Here is a 22,358-nt window from a genome sequence, read left to right as displayed (position 1 = left end):
CGGGCCAATTACAAAAGGGAGTTGAGGAAATATAAAAGCGCACTGAAGGACGCAAAAAAGATTTTCTTTAGCGACAGGATTGAGAGAGCAAGCAATTCTTCTGGAGAATCGTTTAAAATCTTCAAGGAACTTCTGAATGCCCCGGTCCCTCCAGTGTTGCATGATAACCCCAAAGAAAAATGTGAGGAACTGGCCAGCTTCTTCCATTCAAAAATAGAGAACATCTTATCCTCCTTACCCACTATTCCTCAAAGCCATGAACCGGCTACTAGCCTCACAAGTCGCTCGATTGAGCTAGCATCTTTGGGCCCCTTCTCGGAAGAGGAGGTGATAAAAGTCCTGTTGGAGATGAAGAGTGGCTCCCCGAGTGACCCAGTTCCCATAATACATCTTAAGCTCGTGGCTAACACCTTGTCAACTCCTCTGACTGATCTCTTGAATCTTTCACTCGCTCAGGGCACAGTGCCCCAGAGATGGAAAAAGGCTGTGGTGAAAGCCCTATTGAAAAAACCAGGACTGGATTCATCCAATCTGACCAACTTCAGGCCAATTTCACTTCTGCCTGGATTTTCTAAAATTGCAGAGAAGTTGGTCAACCGTCAGCTCTCTCACCATCTTGAGTCTAACCACCTGCTAGGAGATTCCCAGACTGGCTTCCGCCCCGGCCATGGAACAGACACTGCCTTGCTGGCAGTAGTGGAGGAGGCAAGGAGCACTCTAGATACAGGAGGGTCAGTGGCAGTGATCCTCCTGGACTTGAGTGCTGCCTTTGACACCGTGAGTCATCAGGTGCTCCTCCAACGTCTGTCAGAGGTAGGTGTCTCAGGGACGGCCCTGAAATGGTTGGGATCTTTTCTCTCTGACCGTTTCTACCAAGTCTGGGAAGGGTCAGAGCAATCTGCCCTAATCCCCCTTCAATGTGGAGTCCCGCAGGGCTCATCACTGAGCCCTACCCTATTTAATATATATATGACCACTTGAAAGAGTGGTCGCCCCTTCGGGGGTGAAGATCATCAGTTACGCTGATGATACTCAGCTGGTGGTGGGCCTCACTCAGCTGACGGAACAACCTGAGGTGTTACACGACTGCCTTGCCAATGTTTATCGTTGGATGTCTATCTCCGCTTTAAAGCTTAATGGAGGTAAAACCGAGCTGATGCTCCTGGGCAATTCCAGCCCCTCCATTATTGCGAGCTGCTGGCCCCGGTCTCTTGGGGACCCACCATCCCCCAAGAAGGAGATCAAGTCCTTGGGAGTATGGTTGGAAGAAGACCTGTCCTTCAGGACTCATGCCAGGAAGACCGCAGGGGTTTGCTTTGGTTTACTGAGATCAGCTCGAAAGGTGCTACCTTTGCTTCCTGATCCAGCAAGGAAGCTGTTGATACGTGGCCTGATTCTATCGAGGCTCGATTATGGGAACGCGCTGTTTCTTGGTGCTCCCGAAACGACCTTCAAAACCCTCCAACAGGTGCAAAACGCAGCTGCGAGAGTCCTTATGGATGTTCCCAGAAGGCAGTCTGCTGCTCCGGCCCTCAAAGCGCTTCACTGGCTCCCCGTGAAGGAGCGGGTGAAATTTAAAGCGCTATGTACAGCCCACAAAATTTTACATGGCAAAGGCCCCCCATCCTTGCTAACATGGCCCATCCTTACAAACCCCCACGTCTGCTGCGCTCGGACCAAAAACACCTTTTGCAGTTAGCGAGAGTAAGAAGAGCTCGTTCTGGGGGCAGGCGTTTCTCTGTACAAGTGGCCTCTCTTTGGAACTCTCTGCCCCTCAAGATTCGCTCAGAGCCCAAGATCCTACCATTCAGGAAACTTCTTAAGACCCACTTGTTTCCATAGTAGTGATTAGCTTAGTCTCTCCTTCTGGTCTGTTGCGCCGGGATGCCCCCGGGTAAGCTGAGCGCATTATAAATTTCATATTATTATTATTATTATTATTACGCAGAATTTGGGTATTAGAATGAGGGTTTAGATGGGAAGCTTCTTAACTAATATGGTTTGTACTCGCGTGGAAAACCCTTCATAGTGTGGTAGACGCTAGCCATATTAGAGTGACCAGCTGGACAGTATGTGATTTGTGAGGTTGATGCACTGTACAGCTTGTAAAGGTACGAACGCAATAAGTGACGCCGCCTGGTTTTCTTCTAACTTGCACTCTTGAGCGACATGCTGGAACTTTAAGTCTCTGCAAACCTTGATGGATTGGGTTAACTTAAGTCTTCTCTGACATTGCAAGCTCCCCAGTCTCTCTGTGCCTCTTACGCTCCTAATATTATTTTTTATACTTTCTCTCAGTCTGTTCATGTGGGTGAAAGTAAACCAAGTTGAGTTTGTATTCTCTACAACTACAAATTTACTCTTTTTAAAAAAAATGTTTGTAGGAAGTAGCCTTTTTTAGACTACCTGTAGAGCATGCCATTTCTGTCATTCTTACCAGCCCCTAACCTCAAAGATGTTGAAGCCTGGTGTGAGGAGCCTAAAAAAGAATGCTTACAGGGTTCCTTTGGGTTTACTCAGACAAGTGGCTGGAGCTGTGGTCTTTTTTTTTTCTCTACAACATTTGTTTTGGGCATTTCAGATAAGACAGTGTGGATATACAAGTGATATCAGAAGTTCACTTTGGTGCACCCCACAGATGAAAATCTATACAACAAAGATAGCTGCAGTAATGGAATATCAGCATTCTGCTATGCAATTATCGAGTTTGTGCCATAAATAGATAAGTACTATCCCCTAGGTGTTTGGCATCTGTGACAACATTACCAACTGTATTGGTGTGCACAGAATGAGAAGAATTATGTTGTTATTCAACCCTGGGCCCGATTCTGATGTTGTTCGGAAACTGTCCTGAACGAATCGGTTCAGGATTAGTTTCCAAACAAATTGGGTCCTGTGAGTCCGGACGATCGATTACGATGCTTCCCAACATCGTTCGGTCGGACTCGCATTGACTTCAACGGGAACCTGTGTTCCGAACGAGAACACAGGTTCCCGATTGAAAAAAAGGGGTGGTTGGGGAAAACCTTGCACCCTGTGGCAAGGTGCCTGCCACACTGTGTATGGTTGATAGGAGGGGTCCAATGGGTACCGCTTGGGGCTACATTCGTAAGTCTCAGTATGAAGAGGGGGCCGCAACGGGCCCCAAAAGACAGATTCCGGCAGCCATTTCACATTGGGCAAACCGAATCAGAACAGCTGTCCAAATCAGTCAACGTAATAGCTCGTCTGGAAACTGTGTCCATAGAGCTGTACGAATCGGTTCTGAAATATGGCATTTGTAGGTAATTGAATTGGCCATACTTGAAACTGGTGTTCCTAGATATACGCCTGAAGCTTTCAACAATTCTACTCCACTCTTCATCTGTCAAGTCTCTGCCCAGCAACGATGTCCATTTGTCTCTGATCCCTGACAGCGGTCCTGTGACCATATCCAATTGCGCTCTGTAGAGACATTTCACCAGATGTCGCGCTGAGCCCAGCGTCACCAGTGCCTGGAGAACCGCATGAGTGACCGGTTCCCCCTGACTCTCAGGCCAAAGTGGCTGGAGCCGTAGTCTTTGGGGTACTCCTTGTGGTACCTTTTCTGTATCTATCCCTGGCCATTCTGAATTAATTTACTTATTTATTTGTCTCAGTAGCGTCTGCTGGGAGGCACTTGAATTACTCTACTACAATTTCAAATAAAACCTTTTTTCTAAAGCTACTCCTTCCCCACCCCCGCTCAGCTTCATATTGCATTGCATTATGAGTGCGCTGCTTCTAAACGGAACACGTTACTCTTTCATTGCTGAAGGGATTGGAAACTCTCCATTCTACCAAATCTACTTTCACCTTTCCTGCAGTTCCCAAGACTTTAGATTCCTCTACCTTTCCTCCTAGGACTTGTGGCTTTATCCAGGATCTCTTCAGTAGTCCACCTCTGGATCACCTCTTATTTAGGATGTGCTCTCAAAATCGAGAAACCTCCTTTATTGGACATAATGTGTCCCATGTGAACTCGTTAGTAGCGTGAGTGCCATTGACGAGAGGACCTCATTACTTTGCGTGTCATTCCTCACAGTTAAACTCCAGGATTCATCCTGCCCACCCCATGGTAGGGTCTAATTCTTGCAGTCTTTATCAGACAACAAACTGTGTTACACAGACCTGACATATGAGGGACTACTCGGAAATAATGTATTTTTATATTTGTATTTTCTGTGTATGTATTTCGCTACTATAAACCTAATCTCCTAACTATAAACCTGATCTCTAGCATCTGCACCTGTCTTGTTACAAGCATGGTTTCAATGTCGAGAAATTTGGCTTGTATTTAAAAGGATTAAATGTGATTTGCATTGAGTTCGAATTTCAAATTCAATCTTGCAGGTTGAAGATGAAACTCAAGTTTCTCGAGCAACACAGGGGGAGCAGGACACCTATGAAATGCACGTACGAGCTGCTAACATTGTAAGTACCCAGTGTGCAGTAAGTGTCTGTGCAGTATTCATTCTGGCGATTGGTGCAGGGAGTTTCAGAAGAAAGTTCTTCCTTATTGTGCATGAAGTGCTACACAAAAAAATTCTGCAACTCCTTCATGCCACTCTGCAGTCTACCTCAGACGCCTCACCATGAAGATATCACTGAAATCTCCCTTGATCGTGAGCACAAAACACAGTAGTGCTTAGCAGCCATAATATTGGAGCCATAATATTGGAGGAGTGTGGCTCAATGGTTAGAGCGGCAGACCCTGATGCAGAGTTCTGGTCCGGGACCAGGGTTCAATTCCCGCCTCGGCGGGTCTTGGGCTCATAATTCCTCGGACCTGATTTCTCGCCTCGGTGCCTATTCTAATCATGGGTCCCACGCTGCAACTCTGGGCAATAGCTTGCTTAACCTCCACACCGGCCCCAACAGCGCTGTGGATGCCTGGCTTAACCCTGTGGGTGCCCAGGAGTGGACACTTCACAGGGAAAGCCAGGAGGGGTTCCACAGCGGTATGAGTAATAGCGCCAGGAAACCGCTTGGTGACAGTGCGCTCTACAAATACCTTGACATTTACATTTACATTTTACATTTACATTTACATTTAATATTGAAACCATGCTACATTAAAATCAAAAAACCAAACCAAAGAGGGTCCGGCATCTCCACACGTACAACTCAGGCACTCCAGCCTCACAGTGGATTACTTTCTCTTAATGCTCTGTGTGACTCTTAAAGTTTGCTAATCATCATGCAGTGCCACGTGCCTGAATCTAGCCAAGTGCACACTCCCTAAAACTGTTAAATATAAGTAAACTTTCTTAAAAGTGTCTCTGTATAGACTGCAGTGTTACTGGCTTTTCTCTTTCCACCCATTAAAGTTTGTTCATTTTCAGCAAACATACTTGCACCTTACTAGACCATCTGTCTCCAACAGGTGAGAGCTGGCGAATCCCTGATGAAGCTAGTGTCTGACCTGAAGCAGTTTCTCATCCTCAACGACTTCCCTTCGGTGAACGAAGCCATCATCCAGCGAAACCAGCAGCTGCGCAGCCTGCAGGACGAGTGCGACAAGAAGCTCATCGCTCTCCGGGACGAGATCTCCATCGACCTCTACGAGCTCGAAGAGGAATATTATTCTTCCAGGTACAAATAGGTGCCCGGACTGGCGTCTTTGGTGGGGACAAAGGCCGTGGCATGAGAAAAAGAACAGGAATTCACAAACCTGAGCTGCCAGAGACCATTGCGCCAATGTGTACGCTGAAGAGCATCTCGGCTGCGAACACAGCCCTTTCGCCTTGATTGCACAGTGAGAGTCTGCGAAACCTGCTACTGCACTTGAGTCATTCTATGCAATTCCAATGGCCCTGGTTTCTTCTCCAGATGTTACTTATTCTATGTTTGGTGAATTCCTTTGGGGTTTAAAATTGTCTATATAGATACATATATTCTATTTAATAATGATCTGTGATATAGCACATAAGCCACTGATGACTACAGTTATTTAAACCAATATACCAAATGTTCCTTGGGCAGTTTAAAGCACAATGCAGAAACGGGCAAGGAGAATAACGCGCTCAGCAGATCAAGTTCATGAGTTGCACTTGCAACCGGACTAGTCTTTGTAACTCGCGTCTCCGTGAATTCTGCTGCATATTCTAGAGTTCCTTCCTTTTTTTAGCTGGATCAAATATTTGGTGGTGCTTATTATGCGGTATACAACCTTTAGCACGCATTTTTTACAACGCACTACCATTACCACGCATCTTTTACAACGCATGCCATTACAACGCATAGCGCTTTGGGGCGATCTGACATAGGGAATGGATAGTGAATAGGTTAATTTACAATCCAATAACCTTCCCTAGTGTCCACGGGGACTGGTGTTGGAATAGTAACTTAAACTATTCACTATCCAGCACCCAAAGCACTATGCGTTGTAAAGGTATCGCGTTGTAAAAAATGCGTGGTATTGGTATGCGTGGTAAAAGTGTGCGTGCATATATCCTTACTATGCACCTCCATACCTTCGAGCTGCAGTGCTTGTAGAGCAGGGGACTCCAGCCTTTTCTGTAACAAGAGCTACTTATGTTCAATGAAAATGCTGCTGAGCTTCTAATATTGTTAGTGATGTAATGGTGACCACATCAGACAAAATTACATTAGTGGCCCCCTATGCAACAGTACCAGCATTGATCACCTCAGTGTATCAGGGAGGGTTGCCAGCAATCATGTAATAAGAAAAGGCTTTGAGGTACCTTCACATAGGTAACCTATAATAGCCATAGCTGCAACGCTTGGGACACTTAGGTAATATTAATAATAAGTCTCCACAATGCTACATGATTTATCACTCAAATATCAATTTCAAAAATATTTTAGAAATGTAATTTATCTTAAAGCAACGTCCTATAAGTTCTGACGATACATTTTCGACTTGAATACACACCTTTCAATTTTTATTAAAATATATATATTTATTTAGTAGACTTGGCTACACACGAGAACTACTTGCAGGTAGCTGCAGAGCTAGCAATGGCTCACAATCAACTTGTTCGAGTAACCTGATGTAGAATTTTAAAAAAACACATGTCAATCTTACAATGATGTTCTCGCCTAGAGAAATTGGTGGTGAGACAAACTGGTATTTCACTTCTGGTTTCGCTTTCTTTGTTGGAATGTTGCAGATCGAAGCAGCAAAATTAAAATTTCATTTAAAAAGACGTGAAAAGATACCGTTTTGGGGAACCTATTGAACATGACTCGTAGTGTCTTTTTTTGGGTAACCACAGAAAAGGTCAAATTAGGGGTCTGTAGAGAAAAATGCATTTTGCAGTTTGATTGCACAATATTGCCTCCATTTAAAAGGCAAAATTACAGTTTTTGATGTTACCACAGCAAATTATCAATACTGAAATGTAAAGCACTGCTCAAATTAGTCTTCGGGATGGTGAACTGCAAGTACAGTACTGCGAAACCTCGTAGGTCATTGAGAGCTTGTAAAAGTTATGGCAGTATTATTTAGAAAGAATCATCCCCTTTTATTTACTACTGGGTAAGAGTACAAATGACCAGTGTGCATACTTGCTACTCCTCCACCCTACCATGAACATTTAGGTTTTAATCGGTTCAGAGCTCGGGTGTTCTGATGTCACCAATATGTTCCCTTTTACACTTTGATACCTTGTTTTAGCCTAAGACATCCAAGCCACCTTCCACAAACTCCTCAGGGTATTTCCACATGTGCCAATATATGCTTCTTTGGAAGGGTTCCATTCTTACCACCCATGGCCCACTGAGTAGTCTTGTGTCTCAGAATCTCTGCACAGAATATGAGACCAGATGTGTGTGCCCCAAAGTCTTTTATTTAAAACATTTCATTCTTGATGAGTGATGCTGCCTCTGACTGCTTTACTAAGTTAACTCTGGTTTCAGGACAGTGAATGGGCCTGTGGCACTGCTCACAGACACTCTGAATTAGAAACCTACTCTGCCAGTTTTCTAAAAGTAGGTATTCCAGTCGTAGTGCCTTGATGGGATCATCTATACCTTTCTTACATGATAATAGAATTACAATGTCTTCTATCACAACAAATCACTGTTGGATTTGCGGGAAACCATTATGAGACCGAATTTCATGATTCTCCTAAATTAGGATTGCGCAACATTCCGTCTAATATTTTAGCATTGATCTTATATCTATAATTTGACAATTTCACGCAATTTGTACTAGACAAACGGGTGCTCCCAAAGTTATGTTTAAAGATTTGTTTGATTGTCCATGCTAAAAATTCTTGGAACTCCTAGACTTGAGGTCATTTAAATGAGCAGTCTGTAAACTGGGAAGAATGCGGGGGAGAGGCTTCTCTTCAGAAGGTAAGCAGTCATTTAAGTTCAAACATCAAGTGTACACTGCTGCTGTAAAAGCATCTGAAATTACTATTTCGTTGCTTCGATTGTACACTCGTACACTGTCTCTAAAGAACTTTTCCAACCTGTTTTCTACTTACTCAGTGAAGACCCTGTTGCATCCCTCACAGGAGCTGTGTGGTACCTTTTCCTCTTTCTTTGGACAAAATGCGATATCTATTCATTCAACCATTGATGCAGAATAAATCCTTTAAACCTCAACTCCTTGTCAGCACAAATTGGGTGTGCCTCCGCGCGCCATGCTCTCTCTATGATTGTTTAATATATCCCTTCAGCTAGTTGCCTGTCTTCTGTGTTTACATGGTGTTCGATTCTATATGTATGCAGAAAACATTTAGCTTATGTTTGGTCTGGTGCATCACTGCAAATATACTCTGTCACAAGATGGGCCAATCTGCTTTGCCACTTGTATATTCTTTAAAGTACTATCAATTTAACTCCGATTGTGGGAATAAACCCGCAATCCTCTTTAAAATTGGTTCACAAGATGGGAATTATTTTCGATAACCAGCTTTCATTCAACCTCTGGCATCGGTTGTAGCCAGTACCCGTTTCCTCTTTGCTAAATCCCTCTACTGCATCCTTCCTTTGCTTGATTTGCATTCTCATCTTCAATCCCGTAGCGCAGTCGGGTGTAGAGTATGGAAGTAGCATGTGTCTTATCATTGCTGAAAGAGCCTGGCAGCCTTCCTTTTAATACAAAGTGCAGTAGCTCCACTGGTCAGAAAGGGCGATTCCGTCTTCACCGATTTCTGCAAGCTCCACTGATTATCAGTTCACAAGTGAGTCTAGTTTCAACCTTCAACAAGTTAGTTCCCTCACACACCTATACTTTTCTTGCCGTCAAATTCAAATGGCGCATTGCATGACCATCTCCTTGCACATTCTGTTTGCGCACGAGGGGTCAACCAGAGATTCGGCTTTCTCCTTTGCCGTGTTTAGACTATGGAATTCTCTGCCTCTTCTTCATTCCTAGATGTGTCGTACCTTTTTAAGGGGCAGCATACAACTTGGTTTTGTGTTTTTGTGATTAAGTTCCCTTCTCTCAGACAGTAATGTGAATTCCATAGAAAATAAGGCAACTCCTATTTTTTCATAAGTCAATACTCAATAACTTTATTCAAACGTATTTCTGAATTCGATGTAAAGAAATTCAGAACACAGGACGGATTCTGGCCACTGTCGCCAGCACTGAAAGGATTATTCTGTCCACTTGATTTTGTGTTATACTTTAGCACATGCTAGCGCCTTGAAAGTCAACCTTTCACAGAGGAGCCTATTTGTGTGGCATGTCCTCTGGAGAAGTCAACTAGTCCATAACTGGTACATTAATGACCAGGCCTTGTTAGTCTACAATCTATTGTAGTTTAAGAGTTATGGGTATTTTCTTATCACTCAGTGGCAGCTCATTGGACTTATCAACATGTTCTAGACTAGCCCCATATTGCAGGGCTGTTTTGAGAGGCATGGAGAATCTCAAGATTAATCGATGCGCATGTCTCTTGGATTTACTTGACGTAAGAAACCAAAAAAATAGCAATAATACAGATCTAGCTGTCTATTGAAGGCGAAAAACTATGAGAGACATACAGAACAGTGGATTAGTCACAGTCCTAGTTGTAGTCTACAGTTGTCCTGGGTGTCATCCAGTCTTCTTCCTGTCTGTCCTTCTGTACTATTGTCCCTTTGGTTTTGGTGAAGTATAGTCTTCATGCCGCTGTACCAAAATCATTATCCACCCTCACTGCAGGCCATGTGCCTCAGACCACCAAGCAGTTTACCTGATCTGTGTCCCGATCAGCGGGCACTCAATTTGATGTCTGCACTTATAGCATGGGGCGCAACCTCTGTGTTGTGGCTGCAAAACAGTTTATCTAGTGATCTGTAATCAAGTGATCTGAGAATTATTTACTTGAGTAAGGTTGATCCAAACTTAAATTGCAGCCCAGCCTTTGTGACGCCTTTTGAGTTTGTACTAGACAGTTTTTGTTCCTGTGCCTTGGGTGTCCATGTATGCACATGGAAGTTCAGAAGCTAAGTTCCTATGGAAACAAAAACCTTGGTTCCTGTTCTGTACAGGTATCAATCAAAATACAAACGCAGCCTCCATGTTTGTGCCATAGTTTCTTCACACTTATTACAAACAATTGCTGTACTACAAAGTTGGGGTATGATCTATCCCCAGCTTTCTGATAACCCGAAGCCTGTAAAGTCCACTGTGCCCACTAATCTAGCCAGTATGTTTTGGCCTTACTGTAGCACAGTTTTGTTCCCCGATAACCAACTGCTTGTTCTGTTCCAGATTGTTTTGCGGCTGTGTCTCTTGAGACAGTTTTGCTTAATTTAAAGCAGTAGTATGGGCTGCATGGCAGTGCTGTGTGGAATTGCAGCCACTGAAAATATATATATGTATACCTGTGTGTCAAGTCTTGTATTAATTACACCTGTGACCTATATGGCATTGATTTTTCCCTCTATAGTGACACATTACCTTTGTACATCTGCAGTGCAGAGTTAAAAGCATTCACTAATGACCCGCCTAGTGCTTCTTTTGTAAAGGTTTATTATTGCTCTTTAAGATCCATTAGAGAATCTAGCTGGTAATTGCCTGTTTTTTCACAGTGGCACTGAAGTTAATGTTTAAAGAACATTGGTAGCTCCCTCTCGCCTTAACTTGGGCCTTGATGTATTGAAGGCCCTTCACACACGTGGGCGGCTCACAAATTCACTTGTTCTTTGTGCTGGTTGCCACCACAAGTCAGCAGTGGGTGACCCAGGAGTGGTGTGGTGCACCCACAGGCCCCAGTTTTAAGGAGATCTTTGCAGTTCGATTGCAGCGCACTTGGAATTTGTTCTCCTGAAACCAGACCATTGGATTCTTCTTCCGGAGTTTTATATAGCGCGAACTTCACCTGAAGGTATGAGCGCTTTACATGAGCACCAGTTGTGTTACACGAGGACACATTTATTTTTGTTAGGCACGGGGAGATTAAGTGATTTGCCCAGAATCACATGAAGTTCAGCGTCATTGCCGAGACTCGAACCCGGTTCTGCAAATTGGAGGTCGACCGCCCTAGCCGTGAGGTCACATCCTCTCCCCATGATGGATGTTCATGAATCATTAAAATGATGCGATATTCATGGCTGGTACAGTGAGTTAACCACTCAACACGTCTAGGGGAATCTGCATGTCACATGTGTGAATGCTGGCAAGGCAAAGGAGGCCTCATAGCTAACTGAGGTCCATAACTAAGGCATCATAAAATTGACTGCAGGTAACTCTTTTATTTAAAGGGCCTACAAATGGAATAAGGTGACTAAAGCCTCTCTAAAAAGCAAGTTATTACTATAATTATTTATACCATCACAGGAATCGGATTCTCTCCACCCTCTTGCACATACAATTAGAATTGACCTCTTTACTCTAACCATGTGGCGAATAAATCATTCTAATACCCTTATCCCTTTGAACTGCTAGATCCTCTGCAGGTCTGAAGCTGTTGAGAGCCCTTGTAGGTGTATTCATTATCCATGTTTTGTTAAGGAATTGAATCTGTCTGCGAATGATGGAAATTATATTTTTAAAGGTACTCCTTGGTGTTTTATTTCAGTAACACATCCATTCACTTAGCAAAATATTGTACAACTTATACATTCAATAAAATGCAAATTATATTACCAGTACGACTGGCTGTCCTTTATCTGCCTCCAAAATGTTGGTAGTGCTGGAGAGCAGTTGCTTGATGACTGGCGAATTGTACCATGAGGGGTGATCATGATCATCGATTCAGGTTTATTAGCAACCATCACTTCAGATGCAGAGACTTTGGAACCCACTCTTGTAGTAGAAAAAGCACAAGCTTCAGAAGGCAGGGTGCCTCTGTCTGAAAGTTGTATATGGTATTGTTCGAGTTAGTCAAAACCCAAACCAAAACGCAACCTCCACAACCCAACAACTTAACAAAGGCTATCCCAAGTTGCGAAGACTTCTCTGCTTTCTTCAAGCAAAAGAACGACACTATAAGAAGCGATCTCATCAAGGATGTAAGTCGATTCGCCGGCTCCATATGCATAACTAACACTCATGCTAAAAACAACGCTTCATGGACGTCCTTCGACACCTATTCCGAAGAATCAATCCACAAGCTGCTGGTCACCTTGAAACCCGCCAATCATCACACAGACCCCCTACCTGCCAATGCTGTTAAAGTCCTCACCCCCCTGTTCCTCCCACTCTGGACTAAAATCATCAACTGTTCCCTGCAACAAGGGCTCATCCCAGATTCCCTCAAGATTGGGCAAGTCACGCCTATACTCAAGAAACCCACAGCTGACCCGGCCGACCTAAACAACTATCGTCCTATCACCAATATCACCACTCTAGCAAAACTGTTAGAAAAATGCGTACAACTCCAACTGACAAAACACATTGAGCAGTTTGACCTCCTCAACTCTCACCAATCCGGATTCAGAGCAAAGCATAGCACGGAAACGGCCATGACACACATAATAGATGATGCCCTCCAAATCCTTGATCACAATGAGTCTTGCCTCCTCATCCTTCTTGACCTCTCTTCAGCATTTGATATGGTCAAACACGAGAATCTACTGGAGCTCCTAAATACCAGAATGGGCATATCCGGGACGGTTCTCAAATGGTTCACGTCCTTTCTGCACGACCGTTCTCAGAGGTTCAAGATCAACAACGCACTGTCCTCGCCTGTGCCTGTAACACTGGGCGTTCCGCAAGGTTCCTCCCTATCCCCCACATTGTTCAACCTCGTCATGGAACCACTCACCACCTTGCTTCAATCCTCTAAGGTACATTTCCATATGTACGCCGATGACACTCCGCTCTACCTCAAGCTTCAATCCCCTGAAGACATCAAACTGTTGAATGCCACACTAAGAAACACCCAAGCCTGGCTGGCCGACAATCACCTCAAACTAAATGCTCTGAAAACTGATTTCCTTCTGATCTCTCCTCCTGCGAAAAAGGCCATCACCCAAACCTGGCTCAATAATCTAACCGCACTCAATGTCCAACCCACCATCGTGGACTCAGCGAAATCCCTTGGCATCACACTGGACTGCAATCTCGACATGCAGCAGCATATTAGCGTAGCAACTAAAGGAGCCAACTTCCAAATCAACACGCTGAGAAAACTCAAACCCTTCCTACCACCCAAGGACTTCCAAACTGTGGTACAAGCCTTAGTCATTCCTCGCATAGACTATGGAATTGTGGCTCTCAGCGGGCTCCCCCTGACAACAACCGCTCCTCTAAGAGCCTCACTGAACGCGGCCGCGAGACTCATCACCGGCTCAAGAAAACACTCGCATATATCCCCTGACTTAAAAGCCCTGAACTGGCTGCCTATTGAAGCCAGAATTCAGTTGAAAATTGCCTGTATGACACACTCGGCCGTACACCACAAGGCACCCAACTACCTCTCTCATAAGCTGACCATATCAGGAGGCTCAAGATCCAACAGAAGCACAAACACTCTCCTCCTGAAACCACGGAGATTCCGGAAGGAAAAAACATACAAACGCTCCTTCTCTGGAATGGCACCTAGGATCTGGAATGCACTCCCGCCAGAAACCAGGCTTATCCCGTCCACTATACTCTTCAAGAAAGAGGTGAAGGCCATCCTTATGGCTAAATACACCTGAACACTATTGATACTGGAACAATGACAGAATTTGGCTCCCTCATTATCAGCTGTCTGAATACTTACCTTTGTACACTAGGACTTGAGTGCCTCAATAACCTGCAATGCACCCACTACTGACTACTGCTATGCCTTCAACATTATGTTTATTCACCCTCTGGGGTGCTATAATCTTATCCGTTTAGACATTGTACTGTTTTCCATACTATTGTTTCTTGATTGTTATTACTCTGTATACTGTATGATTGATACCCTATTTTTGCAACTCACTGTCTACGGAATCTCATATTGATTTAAGAGTCTTGTGTATCCTACCTACTGTTTCTGTAAAGCGCTCTGATATCTGCAAAGATCTTGTTCGCGCTATATAAAACTTTAAAAATAAATAAATATTGTCCAACTTGACAGCATGCCAGTCACAGTGGCAGCTGCTTGCGTTTGGTAGTGAAGCGTGGGGGGGTGGGGGGTGTTTGAAGGAAAACAAACAAATTTAGATTGCACATACCTGCCACTCCAATGGCTGCCGCCTTGCTCCTCTCTTCCTCGACTCAGCAGCACACTGCGCAGGCTCCCAGATGCCAATCCAGGTGCTTCTCTTGTGCTGGGAATACTGTTCCCAGCACAAAAGAAGCACTAGTATTGGTCTGAGTGACATTGTCTGCCGCTTACAGTGCCTGGGAGCTTGTGGTTAAGCTAAGTGCGCATGTCAGTTTGCCTGGCCGAATTGACATGCGCACTTAAGTGCCCCCCACTTTCAGAAGGGCAAAAATTAAATGATAATAAAATGCTTTTATTATTTAGTCTTTTATCTTTTAGGGGGGTGATGCTCCTCTGTCGTAATGGAAGAGCCACCCCTGGCAAGTCACTTGTTAGAGCCCGCTTCCAAAGACGGCAGCTATGAATTAGTCTAACTTGCCACTAATATCATTTGCAGGACTCCGGCAGAGGGTAGGCGGTCACATGCAAGCATGGCTTTGGAGAGGCCATTAGGGCTACTTCTGATTCGGTCTCTTGGACAGTCCCATGCCTGAAAGATAAGTCGTGCTGGGCTCAGCAAGTTACATATCCAGCTGCCCTCTGAAAGGCTATCTGAGCTGGGATGAGACACAGTCAGTGTATGTCATTCCTGCCTTTGGAATGGGGACATTCACTTAAGTCCCAAATACCACTGCGCATCTGACTACTTCACCCCTACAGTGCTGCATTACCTTAAAAAATCAGTATGCAGTAACTTTGGAAAGTGAACTATGTGTGGGTATGTGTATATGCAGAAGATGAACCTCTCGGTGTATGTGTGTGTGTGTGTGTGTGTGTGTGTGTGTGTGTGTGTGTATATATATATATATATATATATATATATATATATATATATATATATATTTTACTCCTACATTACAAAATGAAGATTGAGTGAAGACTATAAGTCGTGTAACTTTATTGATTTACTAATCAGCGGATGTAGATGGCACCTTGTTGACTTTTCAAGCTTATTAGTTATCTATGTGCTCTCTGCAGTTTGTGGGCTGTGCTACAACACTTTTGTACATGGCAGCCAGTTGTGGTGTCCCTGGTTTTTTCGTGTAGTGCAATTTTGCAGTGAAATTAGAAGTTTGCTGTGTTATGCTCTAAATGATGGGTGGAAGTACAGGAGCTTCATAAGTCTTTTACTATTTAATATTTGCACTGTTGAGACAGGGGCAGCTGTTGGGCATCTGAACTTCATTGAACACCACTTCTGGACATAGCTGCACACAGGGGCACCCTTGCGCACAGCCCGTCAGCTTCTAATGAGTCACAAATGTGGGGCCACAGTTGTGATATGTTGCAAGTAAATGGGCGCTTGGCATCACTGGACATGTGTGGGCATCAGTGATAATCAGATCACTAACATCATCCCCTCCCTCTCTTGCTGCTCATGAATTGTAGGCACTGCAACCTAAAACCAGGTGCAGCAAGTTGCAGCAGCATCACAATATCCTGCTGCCACCCTTCCGCCCCCCCTACCCCCCCCCCTCACATAGTCCCAGCTCCCCACGCCCTGCAAGGCCCCAAAGTCTGTACCTGAGTATATGTTTATCCAAATAATACCAGCCCCCTCCATGCGATTACTTAAGGCATGAGCTGTAGCAGATGTGACATCCTACCCCACGCGCCTGCCTCTTTCTCACCCCTCAATACAGGTTTGTGGGGACTTGCCTTAAAACCATGTATCAAGCTTAGGAAATGGAGCCTGTGCTATATATTGCACTTAGATAGTATGAAACTGGAACACAAACTATGTTGTGTCTGTTTCTGTTAATCTTTGGCTGGGCTATTTCTAACAGAGTAATCATTGATGCATTGTTTCAAAAAAAGTTGAATAATGAATGTTGTGCATATTTGGGATTTGTGTTACTCTGGGATGTTTTGCTGCTTCTCAGTCTCAATCTATGAATTGTCTTACCACCAGCTTTTGTTTTGTGATTGTCACCCCATTTTAGCTACTTTTCCTTTTTACCTCTGCCCTGTGATCTTCGCTTTATCTGCTCTTCCGCCCCTTTCTGGCACCTTAGTCCAATGTGTCATGCTTTGCTGTAAATTGTTACAAGATGCATTAGAACTGTGAGTGTCAGTTAAAATCAGGTGCAGACTTGGTACTTTTAAGGGCACAAATAGTCTCATGCATCCAAGGCAGAATTACTTAAACAGCTAGTTTACCTTAATTATTCATTTTAAGTATGCTCTTTCAAAAAATATTTAGAGTTTTCTGTTTTTTAATGAAACCTAGTGTCTTCCCAGTTCCCCCCACCCCGGCCTTTACTGAGGGAGTGTTGACTTCTTTGGGGGCTAAAGTGGACTCGGGTTCTGACTCATCGCGGAGCGAGCAGAGTTTGTGAGCGCCCTAGTCCATTGTTTTTTTTTGTTTTACTTTTGCCCTTGCAGTTGTACCATATGAGTCCAGGGCCTCAGGGTATGGACCTTCCTGCTGGTGGCGGGGATGCTTGCGTTCCGAATCTGACCTTGAGCCCTGCTCCTTGTCTAGTCACTTTGGAATATTGCAAGTATCAGATTTTATTAATAAAACTAATATTATTCTTCAGTCCTAGAGGGATTCATTCATTGGGGTTTTCAGTCAAGATACTGCTAAAACATTCTAAAACTTGTGTTGCTTTTAAGGTTATTGAAGAGAGCCCCTCCCTCACACCCAGCTCCTCAAGGCCCAGACTAGGTGCTTGAAGTAGCCTCTCCAGCTGGAGCGCGAGATACAGTCCAACCGGCCCCCTCCTCCCCACACCCTTCTCTGAGTTTATATGAAAGGCCTAGACACATTTGCTTTAGGCAGCACTCTGACAGGTCCTTACGCTGGCCGCAGCGTGTACAAAGCACGTGAACGCTGGCGGTGGGTGGCTGTCCGCCCTTTCAGTAGGCGGTGAATATTCTAGGATCGTCTTCTTCTTACCACGTGGGCTTCCACCAAAGGTGTTGTTGCATCAGCTACCGGTTGTAACCTTTCAGCTCCTCGATTCCAAATTCTCCTAAAGCCCGGTAGGCAGGTACGTCTGCTGTGTGCGCTGTATAAGAAAATAACTTCACCCACTCACAAATTCTGTTGGGGTGACCATGATCCTTCTGTGTCCCTAGAACCTTCCCCCCCCCCCCTCTCCCCCATACTAATGTCATAAACTTCTTCAATTCTTACCCCTATCCCAGTTTTCTTTAGATTAGTTTTCTTTGTATGCTGTTCATTTATAGCCTCTGCAAAAACAATGTTGCAGGCATACATTTAGATCAAGCTAAAGAGTTCCAGTATTGTCAACATGCAAGGAATATCAATGGTCCATGTATGGCAACATGCCTACAGAGAGATGTGAAATGGACTGACCCGCCCCACTAACTCGTACTCCAACCACCCAATCTGCAAGGAATAGTAATGTTATGTTATATGGGGGATTTGTATAGCGCTCAGCTACTCCGAGGAGTGTCCCGGCGCTTAAGATCCTCAACTGAACGGCAGGGTAGGAGAGCGGAAGTATTTTACTGACTGAAAAGCAGGGTTTTTAGACTCTTCCTGAAGGTAAGCAAATTGCCTGTGGCTCTGAGGGACAAGGGAAGGGCATTCCATAGCTGAGGAGCGAGGAGTTTGAAGGAAACAAACCCACTCCTGGAATGATTTGGGCCCGCTTTTAACCAGGATTTTCAAATTAACGTTTATATTTTCATAGGTCAATATTAAGTGCATATGCACATGATTCCATAAGGTTGCCTTCAAAGTTGTGACTTAAAAACGTAAGCCCTAGAGCCAAAGTTTAAATCCTTTCCCAGTGTGTGCTAGATTAAAAGTATATTTCATAACTGGCCATGTTTGTGCCCTTTCAGTCTTGTTTATTCATTGGAATAACTAGCTGACGAATGGATATGTATAATGGGCAGCTTGTAATATGCTGCTTATGCAGCCATTTCATTGGTTGGATCACTGTGGTATAATGATTGTGTTGCTTTTCTTGCAGGACAATTTGCCACTTTCTTAATGCTTTGCTTCTGTCTTGCTTTTTTCTTCCCTTTTTTTCTTTTGGTTGCTTTCTTATTGGCTGGCCCTTGCTTTGTGTCTTTCCTACGTGGGTGGGTTTATGTTCTGGTAAGTACAGCCTATGCAACACCAACGACCTGCCGCTGTGTGAAGTGTACTGGAGCCAGGACAGCACATCTTCGTCCCCGGTGAGGTCCAACTCTCCCCTGGTGGCGCCCGCCGAACAGAGTGGCATCACCCAGCACTGCCCATCCCCACCGAACCCCCACCTCAATGGTCACCATCACCCCATGGACCACATGTAAAGGGAAGGAGCGCCCTTCATCCGACGCCTGTCTTCCAAGGCAGCAAAGCTACAAGAGTGGAGCCAAAAGGAGAGACCAAAAGGGCCATCGCTGCTGTATATTTGTGCATTTCAATCCCTAGCCGAAGAATATTGTTTTCTGGTTAAAACCTCGTTCTGCTGAAAGTGCATCACTTTGTGAAAGTTTTCCTTTGGGGACCGTCCCAGGTTTATTTAAAGTGTAAAATGTGAACCATTTTTTCTACCTTTTTATATGATTAATTACTGATTCATTGCCATGTATTGAATTTTCAGTTTTTGTGAAATATTTAATTTCTTTTTAATTGTAAAGCATTGACGACCCTGATAGATAGGCTTGTGTTTGCTGCCGGAGTGTTGTCAGATTCTAGGAGTGACACGATTGGCAAGTTCCTGCAATGATGTCTGTCTCATGTCTGAGACCTGATGTCCCAGTCAGATGTGTCCTAGCGTAATGTCACAGTCTGGTTCTTGCAGTGTTGTGACCGTCTCCTGTCTTGCCAGGATGCCACAGTCCAATGCCTGATGCATGCAATGCTATCACATTCAGACATCCTTTTCCTGAAGAGAAGTCACTGCCTGAAGACTGCTCCTGCATTGATGCTGGAGTCGGCCATTTGTCCCCTTCATCGAGGTCACATTCTAGAGTGATGTCACTCAGTGGACTCTTGTTGACCTCTTGCTGCAGTGATGTCACAGTATGATGGCATGTTTGTACAATAATGCCACAGGTTCCTGCAGTGAAGTCATTCTAACTTCAGGTTCCTGCAGTGGTGTTGCAGTCTCCAGTGATTCTCTCCACCTGGCATGGGTGGCCAGGGAGAACTCTGTGAAGCTGAAGTCCACCCCGGGATGTCTGCATGGGTTCATCTTTGGGGAATGTAACGTGTTTTGATATGAAATGAAAATACCACCCTTTAATAGAAGAGAAAAAAAAGTGATGAACAGGCGATATATATTCTCTCCCTCCCTGTCGAGAAGCACGGAGATGTTTTAGGCACATCTACCTACCTTGTGTGATTCACCAGCATTTAAAACTCACCAAAACTAATAATATTGCTTTGTTTTTATGTTGCCAGAAACTGTCAGTGCAGAACCAGACTTTCACGCACAAATTAGCTCTACCGAATCAAACCCCTACCACCACGCTCCACCTACGATCGTGCCAGTATATGTTGGGTTTTAGTACTTGGTTTCTGGCTAAAATGTTCTGATGATTCTGCTCACCAAGCCATGAGGAAAATCTGAACTCTCATCTTCTAGACTTTGAGCCCTTTCTGCAGCCTGGGTACCAACAGTGGTCCAGCTGTGGTGAGGACAGTGGCATCAACTTTCCAGTGCTACAGATGAGCCCTAACATCAGGCCCCAGCATGCTTGATGTCCATCAGTTCTGTTGCTGGGGCTCCTTCCTCTTCAAGCTGTCTCTGGCTGTTGCCACTGGACAGTGTAGTCCTCTCTTTATTTTCGAGCACCAAAGCTAGCTTACTAAAATAAGAATTTTTGATTGTAAAATTGAACTTTGCATTTCATTTCAAATACAGAGAATAGCTTCCACTCACCCCACCATGCTGCATGAAGTGCGAAAGTTCTAGCTCTGTTCACTCTCAAGCGATTATAGAAAAGAGCTCTGAATGAAGCATGTGGTCAAAATAATTATCTAAAAATTCCTCCAGTAGGCCAAGTTAAATTAGTATCATGTATTTTTAGTAATGGAAACATTATTAATTGAAATACTCCTTAGGCCAACACCTAATTGACCACATCAGGGAAACTGCTTTGAAAATTCTGAGCATGCCTGGTGACAAAAAATATGCAGAACTTGTGGAATCCCTGAAATGCACATTTGAGGACAATGATCCTAGAGGGGAAGCATAGAACAAAGAGACAGTTTTTTGTTTCATTTTGACATATCGCGCTACCTCTTCCATCTGGACTGACCATTGAGTATTTCTCAAGCTTGTCAAAAAATATTGTTCTCATCTTTTAATGCAAAATGCATTCTTGTGACCATTTCAAATGATTGTTATACAATATAATTAGAACTGAAGTAAAATAGGAAGTCCTTTGGAAGAAGAAAAATATTGACCCACCGGTAATACTAACTATTGTTACAAACAGTGTTGCTCATATTGTTTTTTGTTTTTATAGGTCCCTTACGTTTCTTTTTTTGCATGTTAATTATAGAAAACTACAGAATAAAGTGGAGTTTTGGTACATTTTGTAAAATACTATTTTGTCCAAAAGGGTGATCCTTCATGTGATCTGGAGGAATAGGTTATTCTTGGACACGAAGTTAAGGGACATTGGCTAAAAAAACAAAAATGCCTACTGTGACGTTCCTTACTATGAATATTTTTATTTTCATTCCCAAGACCTCCTTCCAAATGTTTGTATTTAAAACCTTTTTGTAAGCATGCCCTTTGTGCTGTCCATCATTTAGTAAACTGCATTCATCCCTTGCAGTCGGAAGTGACATGAGAGGAAAGTTGTGTATGCTTATTTGTGGGTGGTAGAAAAAACACAAAATTTCAATATCACTTAGAAACGTTGTGCATTTATTGATCACACACTGCCCCCTTGCCCACCGCCTGATGTTGTATACTTTTTAAACAATGGTAGTGTCCAAAATGGAGGTCAGACCAAGTAAGAAAATGCTTACAAAAAACTATAAAAATGGAATTGGAAGAGTCTTAGACTGGTAAATCTGGTACAAGCAGTGGCGGCTCCTCTGCTAAGGCGAAGGAGTGTCACCCCAATGCTCTTAGAGCAGTGAAAAGGGGAAGAATAAAATGATGATAACAAGGTTATTAGCGTTTTATTTTTGGTTTCTGCGGGCTGGTGGCTCAGGGAGGAGGAGTGGACTGCGCTGACTAAGTGCACATGACTGCTTGGCCGGCCGTTTCGGCTGGCCAAGCAGCCATGGGCACTTTGCATATTCCCCACCAGGATGTAATGGACAGCCTGGTGGGGAATATGCACGGGCTCCCTGTCCCAGTCTGTGCCCCGAGCCTTGGCGCTCAGACAAATAACAACGCTGGATTGCAGCATTGTGATTGGCTCTGGAGACCCTGTGTGCCAGGGGCTTCCTGCAGCTTCTTCCGGACTGGAATTGGAAAGGAAGAGCAGAAAAGCAAAGGAGGGACGCGATCATCAGAAAAGGTAAGGTTTTTAAAATTGTATTTATAAACATATTTTCAACCCTCCCCCTCCATCCCCGTCCCCCCTATCCAGCTGGGTACAAGAACAATAATGGTAAAAAGAATCCTATTTTATTTCTGAAAAAATGTGTTCCTTCCTTCCAGTGTGTCAGTATTGGGAGGCTTAAAATGTTGGTATTGATTAGGAGATTGGTGGTGAGGGTTGAGACTTATAGCGAAGTTACTTGTGAGGCCCTTGGCACAGACTGGGATGAAGCAGTAGAAAAATGATAAAATACACTATTTCCTTTGAAGTCTT

The 22,358-nt window shown here is 44.0% G+C and overlaps 1 protein-coding gene across 1 annotated transcript in view; it reads left to right on the top strand.

Annotated features, from left to right (window-relative positions):
- The window catches only part of MED22 (mediator complex subunit 22), a 38,456-nt gene extending 17,339 nt beyond the window's left edge, over positions 1–21,117 (top strand). The window contains exons 3-5 of the mRNA XM_086924735.1: positions 4,372–4,452; positions 5,405–5,613; positions 18,698–21,117. Coding sequence (XP_086780861.1) covers positions 4,372–4,452; positions 5,405–5,613; positions 18,698–18,884 — 477 coding nt within the window. The 3' untranslated portion in view covers positions 18,885–21,117. The remainder of the gene's footprint in view (positions 1–4,371; positions 4,453–5,404; positions 5,614–18,697) is intronic.
- Positions 21,118–22,358: the final 1,241 nt, after the last annotated feature.

This window comes from Lissotriton vulgaris, chromosome 5 (assembly GCF_964263255.1).
Source record: "Lissotriton vulgaris chromosome 5, aLisVul1.2, whole genome shotgun sequence".
In the NCBI taxonomy this organism is placed as follows: Eukaryota; Metazoa; Chordata; class Amphibia; order Caudata; family Salamandridae; genus Lissotriton; species Lissotriton vulgaris.
The sequence above is the reverse complement of the archived record's forward strand: the minus strand, read 5'-3'. Positions and strand labels throughout refer to the sequence as shown.